Raw genomic sequence first — 12301 nt, 5'->3', positions numbered from 1 at the left:
AGAAGAGGAGCCACTGTTGGTCATCAGGGCAGAGATGATGGGTGAGCAGGACAGATGTGCAAAGCTAGGTTTATCAACACTTCTGGATCAGTAAGGATTCTCTCAAAGCTAAGGATTAATTTCATAGGTGCTGCAACAGTAGGCTGGGAGGGGGGGGGGGGGGGGAGGAGAGAGAAGTTCTGGTTTGCTACTTTACAGCCCATGCTTCCAATTCCTGTCCCCAACATCCTGCCTGCCTCCCTGGAGCTCAACTCCTGCCTGTCTTCTGGCTCAGTAATTTCCTGCCTCCCATGTTAAGACGCAGCCTAGTATTTCTTTGTGACTGTTGACAAGCTTTCCGCAAATAAAATTAACTCATAATCCATAGCCACACAGCGAGCTGGGGGAACCTTCCTAACTTTCACTAACCGTGCATAATGAGAGAATTCTCGAGCACCGGGAAATCCACAATGCCTTGTCTGTAATGCATGTCGAGATCAGTGGTGTCATCATGCCGCAAGGCAAGTTAAGAAGCTCCTTGTTTTGTTGTTTCGGCTGCTAACCTACATCCAAGGATCAATATGCTCAATCATTCTAACATTTTGTCTTCTTCCTACAAGTCCACTGTGAGTGGGTTGAAGTCAATAAAGGGAGAGAACATCAAGCAAGAAATGAAATCATAGATTATCATAGAATTTACAGTGCAGAAGGAGGCCATTCGGCCCATCGAGTCTGCACCGGCTCTTGGAAAGAGCACCCTACCCAAGGTCAACACCGCCACCCTATCCCCATAACCCAGTAACCCCACCCAACACTAAGGGCAATTTTGAACACTAAGGGCAATTTATCATGGCCAATCCACCTAACCTGCACATCTTTGGACTGTGGGAGGAAACCGGAGCACCCGGAGGAAACCCACGCACACAAGGGGAGGATGTGCAGACTCCGCACAGACAGTGACCCAAGCTGGAATCGAACCTGGGACCCTGGAGCTGTGAAGCAATTGTGCTATCCACAAGGCTACCGTGCTGCCCACTAATGGTGAGATAAGGAAGAGAAAGACCTAGAGAAGACTGCTGTGGCAGAGGAAGAGTAGTATTTTCTTTATTGTATTTGGATTTTGTTTATTATCATGTGTACCGAGGTACAGTGAAAAGTATTTTTCTGCAAGCAGCTCAATAAATCACAAAGTACATGAAAAGATAAGAAAATACATAATAGGGCAACACCAGGTACACAATTTAACTACATAAACACCGACATCGGGTGAAGCATACAGGAGTGGTGTTATTCGGGTCAGTCCATAAGAGTGTCGTTTAGGAGTCTGGTAACAGCGGGGTAGAAGCTATTTTTGAGTCTGTTCGTGCGTGTTCTCAGACTTTTGTATCTCCTGCCTGAGATATTTTGCAAAGTTGTACTGTTAGAAGTAAGCCCAATTCACTGTGACCTCACAGCGCAGAGGTCCCAGGTTCGATCCCGGCTCTGGGTCAATGTCCGTGTGGAGTTTGCATATTCCCCCCGTGTTTGCATGGGTTTTGCCCCCACAACCCAAAAATGTGCAAGCTTGGTGGATTGGCCACGCTAAATTGCCCCTTAATTGCAAAAAGTAATTGGGTACTCTAAATTTAAAAAAAAGAAGTAAGCCCAATTATAAATGCCAAATTGTATATTCACCCGTGTACAAGAAATAGAGCAGGAGTAGGTCCTAGAGTCTGATACCACCATCCTGGCTAATCTGTCTCAATTCCTTTCCTAGTCTTTCCCTCTATCCTTTGATTCCAGTTTATTACTTTGCATAAGACCATGCGTCATCATATTTTTGTTCAGTGTGCCTTTAGAGATGTTGAAGCAGCACGTGTGAAAGGGGATCAGGGGTTCTGGGGAGAAGGCAGGAGAATGGGGATGAGAAAATATCAGCCATGATTGAATGGCGGAGCAGACTCGATGGGCCGAGTGGCCTACTTCTGCTCCTATGCCTTATGGTCTTAAGACACAAGCATCTGGTTCGGTTTGTGATGGGCTCTTTTTTTTGCTCCTGGTTCACTCTGTTGTACAAGTAGATTTAGGGCAACATTAACATTTAGTAAATTTAAGACATTCAGGCTGCTTACAGGATTCAAGGTAGACCTGGAGTTGGAACAATTTGTTGTAAAGTTAACTTGAAATATCACCAGTAAGCCATTGACTAAATAAGACACAATTTTCTTAAAAAATTTAGAGTACCCAATTATATTTTTTTCCAATTAATGGGCAATCTAGCGTGGCCAATCCACCTAACCTGCACATCTTTGGGTTGTGGGGGTGAAACCTACGCAGACACGGGGAGAATGTGCAAGCACCACACAGACAGTAACCCAGGGCCGCGATTCGAACCCGGGTCCTCAGCGCCGTAGCCCCAGTGTTAACCACTGCGCCACCTGCTGCCCAATAAGACAGAGTTGAATAATGCGTCTCATTCTAAAACTGTACCATAGGGGGTATCTTCCAATGATAAAAGCAAAGCTGTGCTTTTAAATAATCAGCATTTACAACACAAAATAAAGGATTTCTGATATTACAAATGAGCTGTGTGGCAACTACTAATTGATTAAACTATCTACATAAACAAATGTATTTGTAGATATTAAACATGCAGAATAGATGTTGTGGGTAACCGATTCTCTGAGTGAAAAATAAACACACACACATATCCTTCTGCACCACATTCATTTTGAGGAAGAATTAAACAAAATTAATCAATTCTTCAATTTGTTTTACTGTTATTTCACTTTCTACAGAAAGTGTTCTAACTATCATAATGACATAAGCCTGCACAATTTTTTTGAAATGTTTACAAGCATGGAATGATAACATAATTTAAAATTGCTTCAACAGGTTAACATATTTGAAAATGTAAAAAGGCAAATTTACCAATAAAAGAAACATTCATTCCATCAAGGTTTTTGACTCAATATCCATATTCGAGTATTCAGTGAAAATAAAATTAGATTCTGCTGATTTCATGCAGTTTTGGTTATTGTATTGAACCACCCCTTAAAATGATTACTTTCCTATTTGGTAAAGTCCAAAATAATAAATGAACATGCTATTCATACAATTATTAGTCAGTTGAAGAAAACAGTGCAATTCCATGTACAGTAAGCATTATTGAATAGTAGCGCCATCAATTAGATTTCTCAAAAAATGACATGTCTTGTTTCTTTAACATTTTGATTAACTTTGTGGTGAATAATTTCACCTTGGCCACTATGCAGTTCTCAGCTACACTCCTATGCAGGTAAATTAGAAGAATACTGATAAGTATGGAAAATACATTTTACGCTGCCCCACATGTGCATTCCCTGAATGCAAATACTTATAAAAGATAAAAATTTATACAGTGCAAATTTACAATTTGTACCAAAGTTGACATCAAATCAAAAGTAGCAGTAATACAAAACAGCACACATTTTCATAATCTGCCAATAATAATAATTAGCAAGAACAATAGTGTCATTCAAGTATTCACAAAATGTGTTAACTTGGAGTAACAGATGTAATAATCAACACTTGAATCTTTTGCAAAAAAATCAATTCAAGCTCAATATACTCAAGGTTTTACAATCTTGAAGAAAACATTTAAATGGTAAGTATTTGTTAGGTCATTACAAGCACTGTTTCAACAATTGAGTTAAATAATCTGCACCCAACATTCCTTCTAACACATCGACTTATTATAGAAAAAACAGGCTTTGTCTTTCTGCCCCTGCTAATTTTCCAGATTATGTGTGGGAAAATACACAGGAACACACACTGCCACATATATATCATTTTCTCAGGTTAGTCCTGTTGGTTCAGAATACACTTCCCAGAAGTGCAATGGACATTAATTATATTCACTTGCATTGTTTGAAACTGGCTCAGATGTCTCAATGGTTAGCATGTAAGGAACAAAAATGAGTAACTTAGAATCAAAACCTGTGCAAGCACTTGAGCCGAGAGGAGTTGTAACTTTTACCCAGAAGCTAGTTTGCAGCTTCCAAGTGAAAATAATCCTCAGGTTTAAATGTTGGCTGAGGACAGGGCTGCATCATTGTGTGAGTCAGAAGCCTGAATGCTGAATCACATCATAGACGTTCAGAGTGAGTGATGTGTGTGGTGATGGGGTAGTAGGTTGGGGGTGGTATTGGAAGATGGTATTAACAAAGGACAATTTTGTATCGTTAATGAATACCTACCAAACATAGGGCGGATCCTCCAGCCACGCTGCTCCAGAAAAGTACCTCGCCACAGTGCAGTGTGGCCGGTGAAAGCTGTGAGACCCCACTCCTGGGATCTAGCTAGCTCAGAATGCCTCGCGAGATTCAATGCAATCTCATGAGATGTTGCAAGGTGACACCTGCCCACAATGGGCAGGATCATATTTTGGCAAAACTGCATATTAGAGTGAGGCGGGGCAGTATTCTTTTGTGGGCCTTAAAAATGGTATCCCGATCTCTCACTACAAAGGGGAGTTCCGGCGAGTGGAGTTCCCCATTGTAAAAAATGGGGCTATGTGCGGCCTGGTCCGTGTGTTCTTCATTCAGGTTCCTTATTCAAAGCAAGTCATGTTGAATAGCCATGTGTTTCTCGGCAATGAGAGTGGTGGGAAACACGCAGCTAATCGCGCTCACTCTGGGGCTTTGTTTCCTTTTGGGAAGATCGCACCCATAGTCTTTTAATGAGGCTAGAGGATGTACTCCTAGAAGAGCCTTGGCACAATGACCTCCCCTGAGATATCCGTTGGCAATTGGATCCAAGATCAAAGGGGAAGCGGGGTCAGTAAAATGTAATGACATAGAATTTACAGCACAGAAATAAGCCTTTCAGTTTAATTGTTCCGGCTGGTGTTTATACTCCACATGAGCCTCCTCCCACCCTATTTCATCTAACCCGATTAGTATGTTCTTCAATTCCTTTCTCCCTCATGTCCTTACCTAAACTAACTCATATATGCATCCATGATATTACACCTCCTAGGATGATTGGCACAGTGGTTAGCACTGCTGCCTAACAGCGCCAGGGACCCGGGTCCGAGTCTGGCCTTGGGTGACTGTCTGTATAGTTTGCATGTTCTCACCATGTCTACGTGTGTTTCTCCAGTGCTCCGGTTTGCTCCCAGTCCAAAGATGTGCAGGTTATGTCGATTGGCCGTGATAAAATTACCCCTTAGTGTCCAGATGTGATGTGCAGTTTAGATGGGGTCACGGGAATAGGGTGGGGTGTGGGCCGAGGTAGGGTGGTCTTTCGGAGGGTTGGTGCAGACGTAATGGGTAAAATGGCCTCCTTCTGCACTGTGGGGGTTCGATGTATCAAAATGCCTGAATGCCTTCTAATTGGGGGAGATGGTGGTAGAGTGGTAATAAACTGTACCAGTAATTCAAAGGCTCAGATTCTGGGGACAGGGATTCATGGCAGCCGGTGGTATTTAAATTCAATTAATGAGAAGTCTGGAACTGAAAGCTCGATCTACCCGAATGGGAAGAGTCCTGTAACGTGCACGATTAGCTGGAAGTTTCCTGGCGTTTGGAGTGCCGAGAAATGTCACTCCATCGAACGGCCATTCGGATAGATTGGGAGGCCTCAGCGGGGAACGCACGGCCGAGGCCGCACTTAATCCCGTTTTCTGCACTGAGGAGATCTGCTCGTTGGAACTCCTCAGTGCAGGATGGATTGGGACATAATTTTAAAATGGCATCCCTATTTCTCGACCCCCGATGCAACTGCCGAACCCCCCAAGCCTCAACTCACCTCCCCTCACCTCTGCAGACCCGCGCAGGACACACCCGGGACCGATCCCTGTTGTGGGAAAAATGCCAGCTTGGCATTGCCAGGGTGCAAGGCTGTCAGTGCTAGGGTGCTCAGTTGTCCCCAGTAGTGCCGGGGGGCCTCCGATTCCCTGGGAGACCCCCACAAGGGCAGTTCTGTTTGGTCCCCGTTTGTAGAGTCCAGCACTGACCGGCGTTCGCCTGAGATCTCCAAGATGTGGGCTTAGATTCCACACCTTGGGTAGATCGTGGGACTGCATATTCAAGTGAGAAGTGATAGTGATCCCGCCCACAATGGGCAAGATTCACATTTAGACATCTCACGGGATTGTGTTAGATCTCGTGAGGCACGGCAAGCCGGGTAGATCTCGGAAGAGGGATTACCCGGCATCTATCAGCCACGCCGCACTGCCTTTTGGCCACAAAGTGGCCGGTGGATCTCGCCCTCAGAAATGATGACCATAAAACTATTATCTATTTTAGTAAAAATGAATGCCAGTGACACCCACATCCCATTGTAGTTTAAAAATCTGCTTTTGAAGAGAAGCAGCCGGAAGGCCGGAATGGCAATAGCCAGCTGTGCTCTGAGTTCTTTCCTGATGTTTAGGCAGAAGGCCCAGTGGGTGAAAGGAGGGCTGCACCTGGTGTGAATACAGCTATGCAAATATTTGTGTGTGTTATAGATCAATCAGGGAGTCTAAGTTGAGGCAGTGTGCACTTTTAAATGCATGCTGTAGTCTGGAGCTATAATAATGGTGGAGACACCATTTTTCTTTCCATCGCATGGCTGACAAGCAATGTCTCGCATTCTTACTGCCAACTATCGGTGTATGTTGGAAAGATTTGAAAGTTATGAACGCATCTTCCTTGATCAAGTGCTGGGTTCGACTTGAACCCAGAGCTTCTGACTTCTGACCAATGTAAATATTTAGGGAGGAAAAATTACAAGCAACCCCCTCCTTAGGCACTCACAGAATAAAATAAAACCTATTGAAGGTGAAATTAATGGCCATTTCAGGAATAAAGAAGTCATTTCTAACCAATTGCCATTGATCACAAAGCAGAGGAGTTATATACATATATTTAGATGTAACTTGAGCTGGTCAGGCATACTGCTTCAGGTATATGTTTTGAAATTAAGGTTATTTCTACATCGAATTTTCCATTGCTGTTACATTGTCATGTCAAATAGAGAAATTTCACATGCTGTTATTTAACTCGTAACTTATGATATTGAATTGCTGCAGTGTAGTTTCAAACCAGTTGCAGTTCAGAGCAGTTTATCGATCTGCTTATCAATCCATTGAGGCATAGTCATAGAGAGTAATAGAGTTGTGCACTGCAGAAAACTCTTTGAGGCATCGAGTCTGCACCAACAATAACTAACTAATCTCATGCTAATCCCATTTACCAGCATGGTAGCATAGTGGTTAGCACTATGGCTTCACAACACAGGGTCCCAGGTTCGATTCCAGCTTGGATCACTGTCTGTGTGGAGTCTGCACGTTCACCCCATGTCTGCGTGGGTTTCTCCGGGTGCTCCGGTTTCCTCCCACAGTCCAAAGATGCGCAGGTTTGGTGGATTGGCCATGCCAAATTGCCCTTAGCTTAGATGGGGTTGCAAGGTTACGGGAATAGGGTGGGGATGTGCGGTTAAGTCGTGTTTTTTAAGTAGTAGCTCTTTCTAAGAGCTGGTGCAGACTCGATGGGCTGAATGGCCTCCTTCTGCACTGTAAATTCTATGATGAGTCTATGATGATAAACACTTGTCCCATATCCTTGAATGTGATGGTGCTTCAAGGCCATAGTTACTTCCAGTGCACTTGCATTGTATTTTTGGGTCCTGGCCTTACATGGGAAACACCTTGGAACTTGGAGGTTTTAAAGCACTTGGAGGAAATAAATTCCCAAAATCAGGAGTTCCTACATTGGTGGCTCTCAGAGGTAAGGCACGGTAACCTGACCTGCCAAAAATGACAGCAGTGCATCTGACCTTGGGCCTTGGCGAGAATCCTGGTCTGGACCATTGAAGAAAATGGACTTGATCAGCTCTTACAAAGTGGACAAGGATCTTCCTGGGCCAGGTTATAATTTCAGATACACGTTTTTCAATTCGCTTTAATTCAGAATAGCAATTATTATTACATAAAAACCTGGATAATCTACATATGATATAGTGAAGGTGAAAGAAATGTCAAAGCATGTGCCAGCAAGTATTACATCGCTGGACAGATACAAAATACTAAAATGGACAAGGTAGATTTAAAAATAGTTTTTCTTATTAAGTTTTTAAAGTGTCATTGAAAAATGCAGAAGAAAAATAGCACTACTGGCTCATAGGAACTCTGACTCAATTTGTAAAATATGTCCCTAAATTAGCTTCTTTGTCATCATGATCTATTTTCCTTTCAAGATGAATGCAGGGAACCTCAGGGATTGTTGCGACCAAGGTGCACCCGCTACTGTCGGCACTTTCACCAGACAGATTTACATGTGTTATTATTCTCTCCATAGCTCTTTAATGGTCACCACATGGTCACAATCTGAAATACAATTTTTGTGTCATTAAGGAAATTTATGATATTTCTGTGTTTTACTTGACGGAGTTCCAGGCCTGCTGTGTAGGCAGTGGATGAAAAAATGTATGTATCATATATATATAATATATAATATATAGAAAATAAGTGTGTTACTTAAACATAAGCTTTTTAGGAAAAGAACAAATTTCAGTTCTTTCAAAAGCTATTTTTGAAATTATTTGAGAACTAAAGAACAAAATGTTTGCTAGTCTGAATTAAAATATAACAGAGTGGGGGAAAAGATAATACAATTAACAGTAGATAGTATGCAGCCGTCAATGTAATCTGCCAATTACTTCAAGGCTCCGTTAGGCCAAGTATTTCACAAAATGAAATAAAAAGCAAATTTCATTATCCGGCTACATGTCATTTTGTTTATTTTGTGTGCGTACTGTTTGTAACAAACATATTTTATTGTTTTGTATCCTTGTAACAAATATGAGTATAATAATGATCCCAATTCTTGAGAAGCTATATTTTCCACATTACCATGATAAAAATACTGGCACAAATTTGATTAATACGACAATCACACACATTATATTGCACAGAAAGAAAATCAATTGGTAGAAGAAGCACCATTACAGATACAGCATTCTCTTAAATGCCAGATATGAGGATTTGTTTTTAAAGAAAAAAAATTATACCTTCATATAATTGCTTTTACGTTCTGAACAAAGTCCAAGTAAATGATCTTTTCATAAGGAAAAATGAAGATGTGTGTGTACTTAGTTGTCCAAAATCACAATTAACAATGTTCACATCACCATACACAAAATTATACTTGCGTAGGTATCAGCATTTCTGTACAATATTTGATAATAATTTAACAACAATCAAATAAATATATTTCTTTCCTCAATAAAAGAAGGACCTAGTAGACCAAGCATTTGGTGAATAAACAAGTTAATATGCAAAATTAGACCTAGAATATTAGAGATTAAAAATAACAAATTGCAGCAATCATGAGGAAAGCTAGCTCTTCCTTTCCTCACAGACATGGACCGATTTCTAGCATGCAAACTACTATGTATACATAACATCAATCATAATGACAAGCAATATTGGAACTCAACCCTTATTTGAACATTTATTTATAACACACACAGAGGATATTTATAAACAACATTTTAAAACACATTTTTATAAAACTATTGCCTCATTTTTCAGGGCATTAAAACTGTTAAGCCCTATAAATACAGTGGAGCTTTAAAGTGGTTGGCAGTAAAGCTACAAAAGACTGTCGGCCATTTAATGTCTCACTGCAATAAGAAATATTTTTGTAAAATAATACTAACTTTAAAAAAAAACTGCAGGGAGCTTTTGGAGACTGACATTCAAACACAATAACCAATGAAATCTGCTCATTTTAATTAGCATAAAACCAAAAATCAAACAGGTTTTATGGAAAACTAAATCTGCTCAAAGCACTCCTGACAGAATTGATAAAAAATGGGATCAAAAGCGTCGAAGGATTTTGAATCTATGTACTGTCCAGTACAGAAAGAATACATGGAAGGATGCAACAACGAGTGAAGAGATCAGTAGGGTTGGGTACAAATAAAAAAACATAAAAAATTAGTTACACGTGTTCACAGAGGAGATTTTATTTTGATAAATAATGTCCTGAACTGGGATGACAAATAAAACGTCTAAGAGGATGAAAAGGAGAAGAAAAACAGAGAACTTTAAGGAATATCAGTAGCAAAGGTACAGAATAGATGCAATCTTTAAAAAAAATACAAGTAAATCTTAAATACTATGCGCAATACATTTCTGAACCCACTTTTGGAACTTTTCCATTCTTTAATCCACACAAGAGTAACTGAATTTGTGAATTCCTATAACTACATATCTCATTGTTTGGGATAACATTTCTGTTCCGTAATGTCCTTTTCCATTTTGCCATTTAGAGAAAAATGTCCTTGGTTCAGAGAAGGACTAGACTGAGTCTTCCTTAAGGAATTTTCATCATTTTCAAAGCTGAAAATAATTGCTTCAATTTTTTCCAGATCATCAGTTCCTACCTTTAGTTTTGCCTTCAGTAGGTTAATATATGCTTCATATCGGCTTTTCTGTGAACGTCAATTACAATTCAGGAGTATGTTTAACACAAACGGCAAAATCTTTCATTTTATAAAACGCTAAACAATAGAGAATGAGTCACATAATGCATTAAGTCTCCAGTTAAAAGTTGAAAAATCAAAAACTAAATGTGTAAAATTTGGTGACTATTTCATGTAATAATTTAAAAACCAAAATGAAATTATTATATTAAACAATACCTGAATTTCACGCACCCCTAAGGCCGGTTTTGAAGTGAGGTGGAGTTAGGTGTGGGAATTGCATGGTTGGGATTCTATCCCGGATCCTGCCCGTCCCGTTCTAGACATGATTACATGTCTCAATTAAGATCCTTGGATGGCCACTTAAGGGCCTTTTCCTGCCTTCCAGATGCTGGAAAGCTCAGGTTGGGAAATAAAGTCAACATTCTTGATTTCGGATAGGACGATGGGGAGGGGATTGTGGGAGCCCTCCCCTCAAAGACCAGACCCCCCCCCCCGGCCCTGATAACCCAATCGCCCCTACCCTCCCCACCCAGGACCTCTGCCACTTAACTGCACAATGGCTTCCTGCACTTACTTCCAGGCACAGCTCTGAATTGCCTCTTATGGCCACAGCAGCACTGTGCCTGGATGGGCTGCAGAGTTGTTGACCAATCTAATTTGCTGACAGCTCTTCAAGGCAGGAGTTAGCTTGGATGCCTCCTCGTTGATCTCGGGTGGCAAGCCCTAGCCATAGGATCATAAAATCCCTGCAGACAGAGGCCATTCGGCCCATCGAGTCTGCACCGACCCTCGGAAAGAGTATTCCACACAAGCTCACTTCCCCACTCTATCCCAATAACCCCTTAACCTAATCTACACATTTTGTTTGAGCATTAAGTGGCATTTTAGCATGGCCAATCCACCTAACCTTCACGTCTTTGGACAGTGGGAGGAAACCGGAGCATCCGGAGGAAACCCCTGCAGACACAGGGAGAATGTGAGGCCGGCTCAGCAATCACCTGGAGGGCAATCTCCTAATTGGCTGCTTCCATTTTGCATTCCATTAAAGACAGTGTGTGAACTCTGGATGCAGTCTTGAAGCCTCTACAGTGCCAAAGGGAGAGATGGTAGCTGCTGAGGCAGATTAGGGATCACAAGGCCCCACAACATGGGGGCATCGTTTCTGGCCTACACTTTAGTGTGGAAATAAATAAAATCAAGGCTGTCAGGCCCATATGAATGAAACATAGAACATACAGTGCAGAAGGAGGCCATTTGGCCCATCGAGTCTGCACCGACCCACTTAAGCCCTCATTTCCACCCTCTCCCCATAACCCAGTAACCCTGCCTAACCTTTTTGGACACTACGGGCAATTAACCATGGCCAATCCCCCTAACCTGCACGTCTTTGGACTGTGGGAGGAAACCGGAGTACCCGGCGGAAACTCATGTTAACACGGGGAGAAAGTGCAGACTCCGCACAGACAGTAACCCAGCAGGGAATCGAACCTGGGACGCTGGCGCTGTGAAGCCACAGTGCTAGCCACGTGTGCTACTGTGCTGCCCAAAGAGGGAAGTACGTCGACTGGATCGAATATGTCTGCGATTGTGGCCTGTGCTGCTTGCGGCCTTGTCAATGGGGCATGAAGCCTCCAGCTCTGATGCCCCCAAACCTGCCACAGGGAGACTGCCTCCACTGAGCTGGAGGCTTCAGCATAGGGCAAGGGGGTGCTCAGCTAGTAACAAAATGCTGTACATGTTCCAGGCTCTTCAGTCTGAGTCATCACGGGGCTAGGAATTTTTTTTTTTTTAATTTAAATTTAGAGTAGCCCATTATTTTCTTTTCCAATTAAGGGGCAATTTAGCATGGCCAATCAACCTAACCAGCACATCTTTGGGTTATGGGGGT

The 12301-nt window shown here is 42.0% G+C and overlaps 1 protein-coding gene across 6 annotated transcripts in view; it reads right to left on the bottom strand.

The window, feature by feature from the left end:
* Window positions 1-2310: 2310 nt before the first annotated feature.
* Window positions 2311-12301, bottom strand: part of LOC140426938 (PH and SEC7 domain-containing protein 2-like) — a 294703-nt gene continuing 284712 nt past the window's right edge. For 2 of the 6 annotated variants that reach the window (XM_072512238.1, XM_072512237.1), the window contains one exon: window positions 2316-10419. In XM_072512238.1, coding sequence (XP_072368339.1) covers window positions 10201-10419 — 219 coding nt within the window. In that variant the 3' untranslated portion in view covers window positions 2316-10200. Of the gene's footprint in view, window positions 10420-12301 lie in introns of all 6 variants that reach the window. The other 4 variants (XM_072512243.1, XM_072512242.1, XM_072512240.1 and 1 more) reach the window with 4 other exon arrangements.

The sequence above is a fragment of the Scyliorhinus torazame genome, chromosome 7 (assembly GCF_047496885.1).
Source record: "Scyliorhinus torazame isolate Kashiwa2021f chromosome 7, sScyTor2.1, whole genome shotgun sequence".
Taxonomy (NCBI): domain Eukaryota; kingdom Metazoa; phylum Chordata; class Chondrichthyes; order Carcharhiniformes; family Scyliorhinidae; genus Scyliorhinus; species Scyliorhinus torazame.
Note: the sequence above shows the minus strand (reverse complement) of the source record. Positions and strands in the feature narration are given on the sequence as shown.